The sequence below is a fragment of the Theropithecus gelada genome, chromosome 12 (genome assembly GCF_003255815.1).
Source record: "Theropithecus gelada isolate Dixy chromosome 12, Tgel_1.0, whole genome shotgun sequence".
Lineage (NCBI taxonomy): Eukaryota > Metazoa > Chordata > Mammalia > Primates > Cercopithecidae > Theropithecus > Theropithecus gelada.
Window position 1 is genome coordinate 100663692 of NC_037680.1, and position 17675 is coordinate 100681366.

The 17675-nt window shown below is 39.3% G+C and overlaps 1 protein-coding gene across 2 annotated transcripts; it reads left to right on the plus strand.

Moving 5' to 3' along the window:
- Positions 1-3491: 3491 nt before the first annotated feature.
- Positions 3492-15739, plus strand: MRPL44 (mitochondrial ribosomal protein L44). Of its 2 annotated transcripts, XM_025404364.1 has the most exons (5): positions 3492-3751; positions 5635-6103; positions 10164-10342; positions 13413-13623; positions 15709-15739. In XM_025404364.1, the coding sequence occupies exons 1-4, from the start codon at positions 3573-3575 to the stop codon at positions 13582-13584; spliced, it is 999 nt and encodes a 332-aa protein (XP_025260149.1). In that variant the 5' UTR covers positions 3492-3572; the 3' UTR covers positions 13585-13623; positions 15709-15739. The 2 variants fall into 2 exon arrangements, with proteins under 2 accessions (XP_025260149.1, XP_025260148.1); XM_025404363.1 differs by lacking the exon at positions 15709-15739 and having other exon boundaries at positions 13413-13750.
- The last annotated feature ends 1936 nt before the right edge of the window (positions 15740-17675 follow it).

Below are 17675 nucleotides of genomic sequence, written 5' to 3' on the forward strand. Positions count from 1 at the left end.
AAAATCCACACTTCTATCTAGACCCAGCACTCTGAGGCCATCCCCTAAGTCTCATGAATATAGAGTATTTTTTATTTTGCCATTTTCATCCAGTTGATTTGACCGTAAGTGTATTAATTATCTGTTGCTATGTAACAAATTACTTCAGAACTTAGTGGCATAAAGCAACAAATGTGTATTTATTTCCTGAGGGCCAGGAGTTTGGGAGCAGCTTAGCTGGGTGATTCTGGCAGAGGGTCTCTCTTGGGGATGCAGTCAAGACATTGGCCAGTAGGGAGTCATCTGAAAGTGTGACTGGGAATGGAGGATCCATTTCTAAGATGGCTCATTCATTCACATGGCTGTTAGTGAGAGGCCTCAGCTACTCATCACATAAGCTTTTCCACATAGTTTCTTAGGCAACATCATAACATAGCAGCTGACTTCCTGATAGGAGACTAATCCAAGAAATACAAGGTATCTGACCAAAATGGAAGCCATGATGTATTTTATTACCTAACCCCAGAATTGATAAAAACATCCATGGTCTATTGGTTACACAGACGAATCCCGGCACAGTGGGAGAGGGGAATATACAAGGGTGTAAGTACCAGGAGGTGGGGCTTGTTGAGAGCCATCTTGCTGGCTGCTAACACACCAAAAAAGTTTTTGCTTCCATAATTCTGAATTAACAGAGTTATATTAACATTGATGTATTTTTTTTTGAGAAAATGTTTTCTGGAATAAGCTCCATGAAACCAATTAAATGTCTTGATCAATTTTCTATACAGCTCAAGTATCCTATTTCTAATTGTATTTTCATATTTATATTGCTTACTTAATGTCTTTTCTTGAATTTTTTTCCGCATTTGTTTCCTAAGATGTTGTTTGTTGCTCAGGTTTACTAGGGCTTCTGCTAATCAGTTTTACTATCGTGAGTTTTCTGTTGTGGCTTTTAGATCTATCAAGTCAAAATTTCCATCAAGTCAAATTTTCCAAAGCTAGGTTGAACAGATGTAACTTTGGTGAAGACTGATTCTATATCGATATTTATCAGTAACTCCAATTTTGTATTATGAACAGTTTTAACTATAGTAATTTTCATCCTATGGTAATTATTTCTGTCTGTAATTTTCCTTATGAGTTGGATTAAAGGCCACTATTTGGTAGTTATTCCTTAGCTAATCTATGAAGTAGTGGCAAGTAATCTCAGGGGTTCAGAATTGCTTCACTGTCCAGGAAGGTCCTATAGCAGAATTCAGAATTCACTAACTTTGTTATCCATCTTTCTGTGCCCTGTATTCCAGCTGCCCTCACCATCACTGAAGGAATATATAAGCAATATTGCTGGCATCAAAACACAAAAGGTTGAAGTGTTCCCCAAGGGTTAAAGTGAACCCTCAATCGCCTTACCTCCTCTTCCTAAGTGAGACTTTTCCCCACCCTTGCACCTGACGCTTACCCAGTGAAAACTCGAAAGTTGTTGACATCTGTGAGCTTTGATCAAATTAGGGCTACCAGCAGGTTAAAGGAAAAATCAGGTTTTTGAGGGCCAAAAAACACATTAGCCTTTTTCTTCCTTAAAGTTTTCTGAGCCTGGGTCCTGGAACCAAGTGCTCCTCCTATTATGTGTTTATTGAATAAATTAACAAATGTATGAGCAAATTTTAAAAAACTGGCTAATTCCTGAGCTCCATGAAGGGCATTAGTAAATCTTTTGAGGACCTACATTTTTTAATCTGCAAATGATGCTTTCATTGTTGTATGACTGAGAAACTCTCAACACAGAAACACCTCATTTTAACTTAACATGATTGTGCTACAACGGACTTTAGATTATTTTTCCTAATAAATGAAATTCTACAGAAATGACAGTTCCCTGCCTTTTCTCCTAATCCATTTATTGGATTGATGTTCCATGAATTTTCAATACTTTACATACATTATAACAAGGTCAACTGTGACCTCCTTTCACCCCTTCTTGGAGAATTTCCTTCAACCGTGTGTGCTCAGGCCCTCTTTTGCTCTCTCTCTTCCCAAAGGGAACCCTTTTATAAGCTGAGATGAACCATTTAGATTCTCCTTTTGGAAATGGTCAAGCTGAGAAACCCAAACTGAGTTGTATGATCCTGGCACTGAAGGTTCTCCAGCTAAGTCATAACATGCTTTGTGGTCTGTGTTTCAGAGAGATGAATGTAGGTGAGCTGTATCTGGGGAAGGGAGCTGGTACCAGGCCAATTACAGTAACCACGGAAAGAGGTGAGGAGAGCCACCAGGTACCTGCAGTGGAAATAAATGGAAAAACCACTTGGTGGTAACTGGACCGAAGAGGCGGTTTGTGGAAAGAACAAAGACACAGGAGTTCAATCTGGGTGACTGCTGGGGACACAGATGCCTTTAAAACATAGATCTCAGAAAGCATTGCCCCTTTGAGAGTCTAGATGTTCAGCAGGCAACTCAAAACGGGGAATTCAAACAAGCCTCCCTTTGTGACTTAATATGTTCCTTTAAAAATTGTACTGTATTAACAGTTTGATAGGAAAGCAATAGAATTACACTGTTACAGAGTGTTAAAGAAGGAAGAAACTAATTCTACCGTTACCGTTTTATGATTTTTTCCAGTCATTTTCCGGATGTTTAAAAATATGTACTATTGGGCCGGGCGCGGTGGCCCAAGCCTGTAATCCCAGCACTTTGGGAGGCCGAGACGGGCGGATCACGAGGTCAGGAGATCGAGACCATCCTGGCTAACACGGTGAAACCCCGTCCCTACTAAAAGATAGAAAAATATAGCCGGGCGAGGTGGCGGGCGCCTGTAGTCCCAGCTACTCGGGAGGCTGGGGCAGGAGAATGGCGTAAACCCGGGAGGCGGAGCTTGCAGTGAGCTGAGATCCGGCCACTGCACTCCAGCCTGGGCGACAGAGCGAGACTCCCTCTCAAAAAAAAAAAAGAAAAAAAAAATGTACTATTAGATTGCTTTTAAAGAAAAATGTTAATTTTGGATAAGCCAACATTTCTGAGTCTAGGATTTCCAAAACTAAGGCTTTTGGAGACGTGCTGGGTCAAAAATAGAAGCTCGGTAAATACTTGCTCAATAATGGCAGTACTGATGGTCTGGAACACTAAATATAAATAAAAATGTTTTCGTTTTTGAGGATTTAAATGTTTCCTTAACTTGAACGTGAAACAGATTTTTGTTTTGCTGTAACGAGAGAAGAAGGAACAAGAGAGTAACTGACAGGGTGAAGCAACCTCTCCCAGAAACTTTTGGACGCAAACGCCCTCAAACCCGGATCATTGGAAAGTAACGCCAATGGAGGAGAGAACCAGCGCACGCGCAGCACCAAGGCGGCCGCCGTCACCCCGCCCCGGGGCTGTCTCCGCCCCCGCCCTCTCTCAGTCGCCCCGCCCCCGGGGCTGACTCCACCCCCGCCTCTCTCAGTCGCCCCGCCCCCGCCCTCTTTCAGTCGCCCCGCCCTGGGGGCGGTCTCCGTCCCTGTCCTCTCTCCGCGTCCCGGGTTCCGGGGGAAGTGTGTTACGGGGACACTGGCCCGACTACTTTCGTTCCGTCCTCCATCGCTCTCTCCCGTGCAATGGCGTCAGGGCTGGTAAGAGTGCTGCAGCAGGGGCCTCGCTGCCTCCTTGCTCCAGTCGTCCCCAAGCTGGTCCCTCCGGTTCGGGGAGTGAAGAAGGGATTCCGCGCCGCCTTCCGCTTCCAGAAGGAGTTAGAGCGGCTGCGCCTTCTGCGGTGCCCGCCGCCGCCCGTGCGCCGGTAGGAGACACCTCGGAAAGGGGTGTCAGGGTGGCGGTCGCAGACACGGGGTCTTCCTCCCGCGGCGTTGTGCCTGCGGCTGATGCGCCCCAGGATTAAGCTTTAGGAAGTTTGCGATAGAGACACCCGTGAGCTGTGGGCGCGTGGCCTGAGGCAAAGAAAATGGATTTGTGCCGCGGGTGGTAGAGCTTCAGGCTGCTCCCGACGTTTTGGAACTACCATTTAGGATTTTGTCTACTGGAAATTGGGAGAAATGGGGCTGGCCGGAGGGTCTTCCTTATGTGGACTTGGGTGTTGTAGCCCCCATTTGTAATACCTGAGAATTCCGATAAGCGAGAAGAAAGCAGTCCACAGCATTGTAAATTAAGGAGAAAAAAAAAAATTAATCTACAACCTGAAGTCTACTGTCTAGAGAAAAAGGAAAAAAAGTTAGCTTTCGATTTTTGCCCTAATTAATGTTGTTCTGGTAACAGGTTTGGCAGAGAGACAGGTTTTTATGGCTTCAAATCAGATCATACATAATTTAAATTCCTTCATCTTTTTCTCTTTAATAATGTGTCTTTGACATGTTGTCATGGCATTACAAAGAGATGTACCTCACTCTTTTTTATGGCTCTGTTTATGGGCTTATGAGCTCCATATTATTGCCATTAAAACCTATGTAACAGCGTGTATCTTTATTTCACCTTTGGGGATGCATATGTAGTATGTAATTTTGAATGCTATTAGTACTTTAACGTTGCCCTCCAAAAAATGTTGATCCACTTTGTACTCCTACCAGTAGGAACGGTCTTCTAACAGATAAGTTTATGGCAAAAAATAAAATCTCTTCTTAATTCCCATTCCCTTGTTTATTATAAGGTTAAGTATTTTAGGCTCTCAAAGTTGGAAGAAACTTTATGGTTTGTACAGATTATATAGGTGTATTTATTATATGTATATCTTATGACTTTCAACCCAGCTTTTTATACTTTGCTTCCCTTTGTTTCTTAAAGGGGTTTTATATTGTGGTACGTGTAAGTAATCCAGAGATGACTTAAAGTATACAGGAGGATGTGCATAGGTTATATGCAAATACAGGTATACCTCATACATATTGTAGGGTTGGTTCTAGATCATGGCAATAAAACGAGTCACGTGACTTTTTAAATTTCCCAGTGCATACCTAAGTTATGTTTATACTATTTTGTAGTTTATTAAGTATGCAGTAGTATTGTCTAAAAAGCAATGTATGTACCTTAATTTAAAATACTTCATTGCAAAAAAATGCTAACACAGACACAAAGTGAGCACATGCAGAATTGCTACAAACCTTCAATTTGTAAAAATAAAATGCAATAAATCTGTGAAGCACAATAGACCAAAGTACAGTGAAATGAAGTCTGCCTGTACTACACCATTTATATGGGAGACTGGAGCATCCATGAATTTCAGTATTCAAGAGAGTCCTCGGAACCAATTCCCCACAGATATTGAGGGATGACCATAAATATAACATACCTAGTGTTTATGGCTTGAATCTGTGAAATTATCATTTATGTTTCATACTTAGGTATAAAACATAGTTTCATGATTAGAGCAGAAATAAGGAACCTAAAAGTTAGGCTAATGGCTTAGTCTTTTATGTTGAAGAACCAATTTCATGTGACAATTGGATCAACGGGAAAATTAATCTGATCATATATGTAGAATATAGCAAGGGACTTCCAGTATTTATCTGACTTCAGTCTTAACATTTAGAATATCAGCCTGGCATTAAAAAGAAATATAACCTTCTTTCATTTCCTTTATATAATTAATAACATTACAACACAGTGAAAAATTTTTATATCACAGTAAGAGGTTGTTCTCTTTACCATCTCTTACTATCTTTACATTTTCAGTTCCGAGAAGCCGAACTGGGATTACCATGCAGAAATACAAGCTTTTGGACATCGGTTACAGGAAAACTTTTCCTTAGATCTTCTCAAAACTGCATTTGTTAATAGCTGCTATATTAAAAGTGAGGAGGCCAAGCGCCAGCAACTTGGGATAGAGAAAGAAGCTGTACTTCTGAATCTTAAAAGTAATCAGGAACTATCTGAACAAGGGACATCTTTTTCACAGACTTGCCTCACACAGTTTCTTGAAGACGAGTTCCCAGACTTGCCCACTGAAGGCATCAGAAATCTTGTTGCCTTTCTCACTGGTGAGGAAGTCGTGTGTCACGTGGCTAGAAACTTGGCTGTGGAGCAGTTAACACTGAGTGAGGAATTCCCAGTGCCCTCGACTGTATTACAGCAAACTTTCTTTGCAGTTATTGGAGCCCTGTTACAGAGTAGTGGACCCGAGAGGACTGCACTTTTTATCAGGGTACGTAATTATTAATTGGACATGCTTGAGAAAGACAGAAGGGAAAATTTTCTTTTGTAATTCGCTTCTTTGATACATCACCTTGGAAGTGAATGTTTGTCCCAAGAAAAACTGAGAAAAACCTAAAACTTTTTAATGGAAGGGCTGTAATTATTCCAGTTGTCTCTTCTTATGGATATCATAAAAAGTGAATATTAAATTGTGGGTTGTGATTTCTGAAGGACCACAAGCCATGTCATCTTTAAGTTTACATCCTTAGGGCCAAGGATACTGCCTGCATGAGAGATACTCAGTAGATGTTTGGTGAATGAATGAAGTCAAAGGACAGTATGCAGAGGCCTGTGCTTCAGTACCAGCTGCTGTCTGCTCTTCCAAGTGATAAATCTTGGATTTCAAGTCCCTCTAATGCCTAACTCTTTGTTAGCTAGTGACTTAGCTAATTCGGTTTTTTAATTGGTACAACTTGACTCTCACTATCCTTTTGTAATTTATTAACTGGGAGAAGTTTCATCCTCTGCCATTGGATGAAAACATGAGATTTTGTTCACTTTTTGATAATAGAGAGTCCACACAATCTCTTTAAGTCATAAAGACAGTTTTGATTCAAGCATCTATCTGACTGACATTCAGTCCTTAAACCAGCATCACATGCTATTGGAATCTGTTCATTTAGTTTTGATACCAAGTTTGATAATTTTGTTAAGAGAATATCTGTATTTACTGACACTTCAGACTTTGTTCATAGGTAAGACCTATCTTTCTCCCCCCAATTAGTTTTTTCTATAAAAATTCTGACAAAGTCCTCTTTGATTTCCATTCTCTTTACTATAACCTCTGTGGAGTTTAAATAATTTTTGGTCAGCATTTTGAAATTCTACAAGGTAGTCATGAAACTATGTTGGAAATATTTACCATATTTTAATGCCTCTTAACAGTTCCAAGTAAAGATCTTACGAAACATAGATAATTCAAATATCTGTTTATAAGTTGAGCTTTGATGTCTCTCATAGTAGAATTGACAGGTTTGGATTGTCCTGTTTCATTTGTTCATCCACTTAATGTTGAGTGCCTTACTATGGGCCAGGCACTCTGCTGAGCTCTGGAGCCACAATCTAAATAGGATTTGATCCTACTCACAGCTCGTTAGTTAGATGGAATGCAATGTGGAAGTGCTTTCCTAGAGGTGTTAAGGCGCAGAGTGAATTCAGAGTTCAGGCAACAACCAACTTTAGTAAGGGTAGGAAAGGTTTTATAGAAGCGATTTGTGCCCGTAAAAAAGATGTTTTGGGAAGACAATGTCAAGGGTGAGCGTGTGCTTGGGAACTACAGTTAATTTTTTGTGACTGAATCATATTGCGTTTGGAGAAGTGATCAAAGATGAGTCTGGACCTTCAAGAGCCAGTGTACAGAAGAGCCAACAGTGTTACTCAGAAAGTGGTTTGGGCGTCAGTATCAGTGTCACTGGAGAACTTGATAGAAATGCAGATTCTCAGGCACCCCCTCAGAGTACATAATCTCTGAGAGTAGGACCTAGGAATCTTTTTTTTTTTTTTTTTTTGAGACAGAGTCTGCTTTGTTGCACAGGCTGGAGTGCAGTGATGCGATCTCATCTCACTGCAAGCTCCGCCTCCCGGGTTCACACAATTCTCCTGCCTCAGCCTCCCAAGTAGCTGGGACTACAGGCACCCGCCACCATGCCTGGCTAATTTTTTCTATTTTCAGTAGAGACGGGGTTTCACTGTGTTAGCTAGGATGATCTCGATCTCCTGACCTCGTGATCCACCTGCCTCGGCCTCCCAAAGTGCTGGGATTACAGGCGTGAGCCACCGCCCCCAGCCGGAATCTGTATTTTAAGTAGCTCTCCAGGTGATATCTCTGCATCTGGAAATGAGAACAGCACTCTTAGCCATGCTACGGAGTATGTATTTTGATCTTGTATAGTGACAGCTGGAGTTGTTCTAAGTGGGAGGTTTTTAATGATCAAATGCGCGTTTTAGAAACGTCATTTCTTCATACCCCTTCCCTATTCTGGGGAGGTGAGATTGGAGTATTCAACTTACACCCTACTAGAAAGTTCTAATAATAAATTAGTAAGACCAGGAGCAAATAGCAAAAAATAGAAGGTAATCACTTAAGAAAAATTGAGCTTTCTTTCTATGTTCCTACTAATATCTTCGATGGTGGGAAAGAGTTGTGTTTCCTTACCTTACACTTGGTTATTCTATATGACAGATAGCAGTTCAGTGATTTTTATATATGTGCATATACATACATATCCCATAAGGCATATCTACTTCTGTACATTAAAACATTTCAAAATCCCCTACTGAGAATGGATTTATAAATTTTTTTTTTTGAGACAGTGTCTCACTCTGTTGTCCAGGCTGCAGTGCAGTGGCACAATCACAGCACACTGCAGCCTCGACTTCTTGGGCTCAAGCCATCCTCTTATGTCAGCTTGCCTAGTAGCTGGGACCACAGGCACGCGCCACTATGTCCAGCTAAATTTTTTTTTTGTAGAAACGCGATCTCATGGTGTTCAGGCTGGTCTTGAATTCCGGATCTCAAGTGATTGATCCTCCCACCTCGGCCTCCCAGAGTGCTGGGATTATAGGTATCAGCCACCATGCCTGGCCTAATATTTTTTATTAATGAAGTTGAAAGTGTTCTGGTGCTTGGAGGAGTGTTGTAATGAATTGACTTCATTTCATGAACTAAGGGGTCTTTTTAAATTTCTTCCCTCCTGCCTCCATCCATCCATCCGTCCTGTTATCCTGTTACTAATGTTTGTTAATACAAGTTAATTGGAATATGTAAATTGCTGTAAATTAATGTTTGCTTCCATAGTTTCTATACAGCATAATGCTTTTTACTGGCAAAATCAATTCTGCTTTGAATGTTCATAATTTCTCAGTTATCTTAGTCATATAAATAATTATTAGTATGTTACAGTTTTAAAAGTTTATGTGAAATTATTAAGCGATTTTTAAAAAATTATTTATTATTATTTTTTGAGACAGAGTCTTGCCGTGTTGCCCAGGCTGGAGTGCTGTGGTAGCATGATCTTGGCTGACTGCAACCTGCACCTCCCAGGTTCAAGTGATTCTTGCACCTCAGTCTCCCTTCTAGCTGGGTTTACAGGCGTGCACCATCACGCCTGGCTAATTTTTGTATTTTTAGTAGTGACAGCGTTTCACCATGTTGGCCAGGCTAGTCTCAAACTCCTGGCCTCAAGTGATCTGCCTGCCTCGGTCCCCCAAAGTCCTGGGATTACAGGTGTGAGCCACCTTGCCTGGCCAAGTTTTTAAAAACGTTATTAATGGAAGAAATATTGTTATCTAGAGGCTCTGAGTGCCATTTTACATGAGTTTCTGTAAGAAGTTACTACTTTTTATTTGTTAACTCAATTCTTTAAATATTTTTTTTTTAGTAGTAGGAATATAATTCTGAATTATAAGATAGGGCAGGGTGTGGTGACTAATGCCTATAATTCCAGTACTTTGAGAAGCCAAGGCAGGAGGATCCTTTCAGGCTAGGAGTTGAGACCAACCTGGGCAACTTATGGAGACCTCGTCTCTACAAAAAATTTAAAAACTAGCCGGGTATGGTGGTGTGCACCTGTAGTCTCAGCTGCTGAAGAGGCCGAGCTGGGAGGATTGCTTGAGCCCAGTAGTCCGAGGTTTCTGTGTACTTGTGATCACACCTCTGCACTCTAGCCTAGGCAACAGAGTGAAGCCCTGTCTCAAAAAAGAAAAAAAAAAAATTACAGGATTCTACCTTCTGTGGAATTTTGGTAGATCATAGTACTTGAAATAGGTTTCTTGGGCTTTCAAGTTTTTTTAATCCAACTATGATTTTTGTAATAAAATGTGTGTAAAAACTGGGGGAATGAAAAAGAATAGTACATTTTTGTCTTTCGTTTCCCATTAAGTTTTAAATTTCTGTTAAAAATGTACTCTGTGGCTTCTCTAATTTAAAAAGTGTAAAGAATATATTTTGAATTGTGGTCCTATTGTTCTTTCTACTAATTAAAATGTATAAATTGTATTTTTATATGTAGGACTTCTTAATTACTCAAATGACTGGAAAAGAGCTCTTTGAGATGTGGAAGATAATAGATCCCATGGGGCTATTGGTAGAAGAACTGAAGAAAAGGAATATTTCAGCCCCTGAATCAAGACTTACAAGGCAGTCTGGTGGCACCACAGCTTTGCCTTTGTATTTTGTTGGCTTATACTGGTTAGTGAAATTTTAATCATAACTTTATAACTTTGAGGAAATCCTAAAAACAGACTCCTTACAAAGCCTTAAAAACAGACTCTTCACATTCCATAAGGAATGTTAACATAACCTCTTCAAATTCCGTAACGTAACTTCTAATTGCATTAAAAGATTTAAAAAAAAATCTCTTCCCCATGTTATTATTTACTACTTCCCTTCTTGCTAGTTATGCTTAGGGGAAGAATCTGAGTTTTGCTAATAGTGGCTTTTGTCAGCCAATAATATTTGCTGTAGACTTTCAGTATGTTATCTTAAATTTTTCTGTGTAAAAGTACAAATGTTGACTTGTTCATGTTACAGATTGAACCTTAATCCATTCTTGTCAGTAGCTTCAACTGAGCCTAGATCTGGAAAAGGAAGGGCCTTAGTTATCCATCAAAATGTATAAATCAACCCATGTTGAGAGCTTTTTAGTTTTTTTTTTTTTTTGAGACGGAGTCTCGCTCTGTCACCCAGGGTGGAGTGCAGTGGCCAGATCTCAGCTCACTGCAAGCTCCTCCTCCCGGGTTCACGCCATTCTTCTGCCTCAGCCTCCCAAGTAGCTGGGACTACAGGCGCCTGCCACCTCGCCCGGCTAGTTTTTTGTATTTTTTTAGGAGAGACGGGGTTTCACCGTGGTAGCCAGGATGGTCTCCATCTCCTGACCTCGTGATCCGCCCGTCTCGGCCTCCCAAAGTGCTGGGATTACAGGCTTGAGCCACCGCGCCCGGCCAGAGAGCTTTTTAGTTTTGTTAGTAAAAAGTTGACCTGCCCCAAATTAATCTCAGATGTTAAGATTAAAGTGTTAAATGTAAATAGTGAATATTTAAAATAGCTAGATTAAGATTTAGGTAAATATTTTTCTAATCCTTGTATCACAAAAAGACTTTATAAAAGAAATAGAAGTTACCACGTGGGGAAAATGGATAGTGTTGTAAAAAGTTTTATTTATTGAAATGCAAAAACAGTGAGCTACTCTTTGTTACTTGTCTGTTTGGCAAACCTTTTAAACATATCTTTTATCATCAGTTTATACACTGCTGATAGGAAAACAATGTACCATATTTCTGTGAATAATTTTGACGAAATGCCAAGCATCTTAAAATTTTTTATGTTCTTTGATTTTGGTATTTCAACTTTTGGTTGTTTGCCTTAAATTTGCAGACAAATTTTGTGAACAAAGACATTTGTTGTTTACCTCTTTATGCTCCATACCTTGAACAGTTGCTGGGACGTGGTGGTCAGTAAATAGTTGTTGAACTGAAAAACAATTAGAAATAAATTTGATATTCCACAAGAGGGAAATGATACATGTACATGATGTAATATATAGTACAGCTATTACAGGCAACACTTTAAAATAATTTTTAATGAGATTGGGATATTTTAGAGAATGATCTTTTATCTTAAAAAAAAATGTAAGAAGTCATTTGCCGTATCATTACAGTGATTACTGTTGGGTAGTTGTGTTTTTGTAGATTTTACATAATGACTTTAAAACATGATCAATGATAAAACCAGCAACGTTAGACTAAAAACAAAATTCTATGCTTGTTATTCACTTTAAGATGACTTTTTCTGTTTCTCAAGATTTGTGCAAATTTGTGTTTATTATTATAAAGTTTAACTTATATAACATTTGTTTCATTTCCAATTATTGTCATAACAGATGTTTTTTAGCAAATTTATTGTTGTTCTTTGTGTAGCTTCACTAGTTTTTCTTTAATTTGGCTTCAGTCTTCACTTTCAAATCAGTTTATATCGAATCCGATTTAGTAAATGCAGTTGCTGTGCATGAAACTTTCTGGAGATGCTTCTTTTAATGGCACAGATGAAATTTTAGGTCAGAAAATTTCCAGGAAGTAGTTAAATATATTTCAGAAGTAGCACAACAAAAAGGATTATAGTTATTTGATGTGCACATTCTACATTCTCTGCTCCCTTGAAGGAACATTTCACATTTTTTAAGAAGATAAATTGTTATGATATAGAAATACCAATAAAGCAGAGGAATACCTACATTAGATTTATCAATAGAATACTCATAGCCAACATTGAGTGTTACCTCACTTGGAAATAAATTAGACTGGGTTAGAAATATATAAAATAATTTTAAAATCTGAGCCTGTTTTGAAGCTCTTTTTTTTTTTATTTCATTTCATTTTTTTTTTGGACGTCTCACTATGTTGTGCAGTCTGATCTCAAACTCCTGGGCTCAAGCAATCCTCCTGCTTTGGTCTCCCAAAGTGTTGGTGTTAAAGGTGTGAGCCATGGGGTGGCCAAGGTGGGCGGATCACAAGGTCAGGAGATGGAGACCATCCTGGCTAACACGGTGAAATGCCCGTCTCTACTAAAAATACAAAAAGCTAGCCTGGTGTGGTGGCGGGCACCTGTAGTCCTAGCTACTTGGGAGGCTAAGGTGGGAGAATGGCGTGAACCTGGGAGGCAGAGCTTGCAGTGAGCTGAGATCGCACCATTGCACTCCAGCCTGGACCACAGAGCGAGACTCTTTCTCAAAAAAAAAAAAAAAAAAAAAAAAGTGTGAGCCATCACGCCTGGCCTAAAGTTCTTAATTTGAAGTATAGAACTGGTTTCTCATTTGTGTTAAAGTTTAGATGACAAACTCAAAAGGCATAATTTTTTCAACAGAATCTTTTCCCAAGTTATGTCACACATTAAAAATAAAAATAGTCATAATTCCTGATAATATTTTTACTAGTTTCAGGGTTTTGTAAGGAGATATTTATTTACATATTCTTCCAATTCTCTCATCAACAATTGAAAACATAGATACTACTTGCTTTTTTGACTTGATAGAGTTGTATATATTTCTAATGAAACATGAGTGTATCTTTGTCTAATTACCATATGTAATGAACTTGCAACAAATCTAGTTAAAATCCAAAAGATGATCTATCAAAGCTATTGTGTTACTTCTAATGTGTGTTATTGAAATAAGATGTAGATGGCATAATTGCTTTATAACTGCTTTGTGTACTGTCTTATGATATTCCATGTAATTTAAGACGACTATTTGTTCTCTTTCTAGTGATAAAAAGTTGATTGCAGAAGGACCTGGGGAAACAGTATTGGTTGCAGAAGAAGAGGCTGCTCGAGTGGCCCTTAGAAAACTTTATGGATTCACAGAGAATAGACGGCCTTGGAACTATTCCAAGCCCAAAGAAACCTTGAGAGCAGAGAAGAGCATCACTGCCAGCTAGCCAGCCATGAATGTGGCAGCCTGAAACTTGAGACTGAAAGTGAGATAAATGTCAAAGGTGTTTCAAGCCAGACATTTTCAAAATTGTGAAGAAATAGGTGGTTTTTTTTTGGTTTGTTCTTCTTTTTTACTGTGTTCCCAAAATTAAATAAATATTAATCAAGTCACAGTGTTTTTGATTTTGTTTTTCTAAAATCTTGGTTTGATCAANTTTTTTTTTTTTTTTTTTTTTTTGAGATGGAGTCTCCCTGTGCTCCCAGGCTGGAGTGCAGTGGCGTGATCTCGGCTCACTGCAAGCTCCGCCTCCCGGGTTCGCGCCATTCTCCCACCTCAGCCTCCCAAGTAGCTGAGACTACAGGCGCCCGCCACCACGCCTGGCTAGTTTTTTGTATTTTTAGTGGAGACGGGGTTTCACCATGTTAGCCAGGATAGTCTCGATCTCCTGACCTCGTGATCCACCCGCCTCGGCCTCCCAAAGTGCTGGGATTACAGGCTTGAGCCACCGCGCCCGGCCTTTTTTTTTTTTTTTCTTTCTTGAGATAGAGTCTTACTCTGTCATCCAGGCTGGACTGCAGTGGTGCGATCTCGGCTCATTGCAACCTGCACCTCACAGGTTCAAGCGATTCTCGTGCCCCAGCCTCCCTAGTAGCTGGAATTACAGGCATATGCCACCATACCCGGCTAATTTTTGTATTTTTGGTAGAGATGGGGTTTCTCCATGTTGATCAGGCTGGTCTTGAACTCCTGACCTCAGGTGATCCGCCTACCTTGGCCTCCCAAAGTGCTGGGATTACAGGCGTGAGCTACTGTGCCCAACCAGATCAAATCTTTTCTTGACATTTTTACAAGAAATTTTCCTAAAGTTCTTGATTTAATTGTATAGAATTTGTATAATTAGGTGTATTTCATTTGCCTCTAGCTTTGAGGTATCATAATTTATGTATCTTATGTGAATTTTTTGCTGTAATACCAATACATATTTTCTCCACATGTTACATTGCATTTTAATTTGATATACCCAGTAATGGCAGGAGGTTGATGAACTTTGCTTCTGTAATACAATTTTAACTGAAATAGTAATGTTAAAACTCTTTGGGAAATGCATGGTGTAGATTATAAGTAGGCAGCTATTTACATGATCCCCAAATTCCAAGTTTAAAATTCTGTATACTTCTAGTATGTTTCTTATTCAGTTTCTATTGTAAATAGCAGGAAAAGGCAAATGTTATGCTTCTCAGAAATTGCCTTTTCTAAGAAGTTGAAACTCAAAAACAGCTTAAAATGTTAATGGTGAAGGGAAAATAAAGCATAGATTTCAGTTCAATTTAGTATTCTAGTCATAATAATAGTACGTACCAAGCACTCTTCTAAGTATTGGAACACATTTAATTCAGTAGAGAGGTTTTGGTGTTCTAATCCTTTGTGGTCAGTTCAATAATCCCCTAACTGCAAATTCCTTTTGATTTATCATGTTTTAAAAACTTTTTGGCAACAGTTATTTTTAGTTTGAGTCTTCCAGTAGTCACTCGCGGGGGTTAACAAGAATAGCAGGACCTACGAGTTGAAAATAGAAAAGAGGTAAAATGTTAAAACCAACAGCACTTTTACCATGAATTTATTTATTTATTTTTTAGACGGAGTCTGGCTCTGTTGCCCAAGCTGGAGTGCAGTGGTGCAATCTTAGCTCACTGCAACCTCTGCCTCCTGAGTTCAAGGGATTCGCCTGCCTCAGCCTCCCGAGTAGCTGGGACTACAGGTGCATGCTACCATGCCCAGCTAATTTTTTGTATTTTAGTAGAGACGGGGTTTCACCATGTTGGCCAGGATGGTCTCAATCTCTTGACCTCGTGATCTGCCCACCTCGGCCTCCCAAAGTGCTGGGATTACAGGTGTGAGCCACTGCGCCCGGTCTGACGTTTTTTTATAAAGAAAGGAATTTTGAAGTGCCTTTCCTGAGACTGGCTAGGAAAGTGGAACTTGAGTTATATTACAGGGTTTATAGTTCCCCAAGATAAAGCAGAGACTTTTTGGAGGGGAACATTTGAAAAACAACTAGTTGACTGAATTGGTAGGTTAAAAGTAAGTTAAAGTTGACCCTTGAACAACGTGGGTTTAAATTTTGCAGATCACTATGTATACGCGGATTTTCTTCTGTTTCTGCCACCCTGAGACAGCAAGACCATCCTCTTTTCCTCCTCCTCTTCAGCCTACTCAGCGTGAAGACAAAGATGAAGAGCTTTTTGATCATCCATGTCCACTTAATGAGTCGTAAATATATTTTCTCTTCCTTTGATTTCCTTTATATTTTTTAGCTTACTTTGTTGTAAGAATAAAGTTTATAATACATATAACAAAATGTGTTGATTGTTTATTAATATCAGTAAGGCTTCCAGTTAGCCATAGGCTATTAGGAGTTAAGTTTTTGGGAAGTCAAAAGTTACATACAGATTTACTGCTACATAAGGTGTCAATATCCCTAATCCCTGCATTGTTCAAAGGTCAACTATATTTTACCGTTTTTTCAGAGTTAACTTCAAATCCTAGTAATGAAACACAAGGATAGAGGACCAAAACCAGTGGTAAAATGCCATTTATGTGTGTTACTCACAAGTAAACATGATTCGATAGGCATCTCATTGGTACTGTAGGAGAAAGGAGATTATATGATGAACTTTTCTGGAAAGCAGAAGACATCTTATGACCACTTATTCAGCGTCTGTGGGATGGCAGAATCTAGCTGTAGTATGATTCTAATTTTTTTTTAAGGTAAACATTAAGAAAGTCTAGAGAATTCATTTGCAAACCCAGTAATCCTTTTTCACCCCCGCTAAATAGTGCTGATTGTGCATTCCCAAATTTCGCCTGCTCAGGGGAGTTTGCAGGACCTTAACCTACAATCTTGGAGGGGAACTATCCTTTTAGGTTTTCAAGCTTTTAAAACTTGAATGCTTCCAAATTTACATGTGGGACAAGTCTAGCTCTAGTTGATAAAACTGCTTTGCAAGTAGAGATCCATATGCCTCACGTAGAATGTAATTTCAACATATTTCTAAGTAAAGGCTTCTTTGAACTTAAGTTGCACTTTTTAAAAGCACCCACTAAAATAGGGTAGAAATGTAGAAAATTTAGAAAAATTGACATACATTTTCAATTGTGTATCAAATATAGCTTGAAGTTTGGAACCAGTCTCTGAGTAGCTATTTGTCCTATGAGCCTAACTGCATAAATATGACATGTGGGCAGAAGGAACATGTGAGCACAAGGGTGTCGTCAAATGGTGCATGTGACCAAGAGCATTCAGTGACCATGTGAAGGACTAGCTTTTTGACTAATGCCTCGTCCATGTTGAGAAGACAGTCATAAGACTGGAAGGAAGCACTGACATTTGAATTTAGGTTCACACCAGAGAAAGCCATTAGTCATTTACTTTGAAATTCCGACTTTTTCCACCTTTTCCCACTCTCTAGTTCCCTGTGCCCAAAGTGTAGTTGTACCAAAAACATCCCCTAGCCAAAAATGCAACATTAATGTCTACAAACTTAGTTACATAACCCCTATTCTTTTAAATTCATACTCTTTATTGTATGCATATGTATAATGAGGAATATTTTTCTCAAAATGTTGTATGTGGTCACAAGAAAGTAAACTAGAAACTAATACTAAACTCCAAGTAAGAATGGAACAAATGGGAGCTTTTTGTGTTCAGCGCTGTACTGATTTTGGCCACAAGATGGTGCTGTAATCCTATTGCACAATTTAGTATGTGACTTGTGCCATTATGGGGAATCTATTTTCTACCGATACAGGAAAGATTATGTCTATATGGCACAGGATTACCATGAAATATGACTTTTCAACGCCCCTTTCGGCTCTCATATTCCATGAATACTTCTTCAGGAGCCAGCTCACCTTGTTCTTCCCTCGCCTTTGGATGTTACAAGAATTTGATGTATGAACAGTGCACCTCTGATGTGAAGGTATGGATTTTTGAGCTCTTTTCTATTCACTGAAAAGAAGGAAGACTGCAGGGCTGCCATAGATAAAACTTTTAAAAGACTTTTTTGCAGGCCTCTTCTTGCTGTTTCTTTCTTC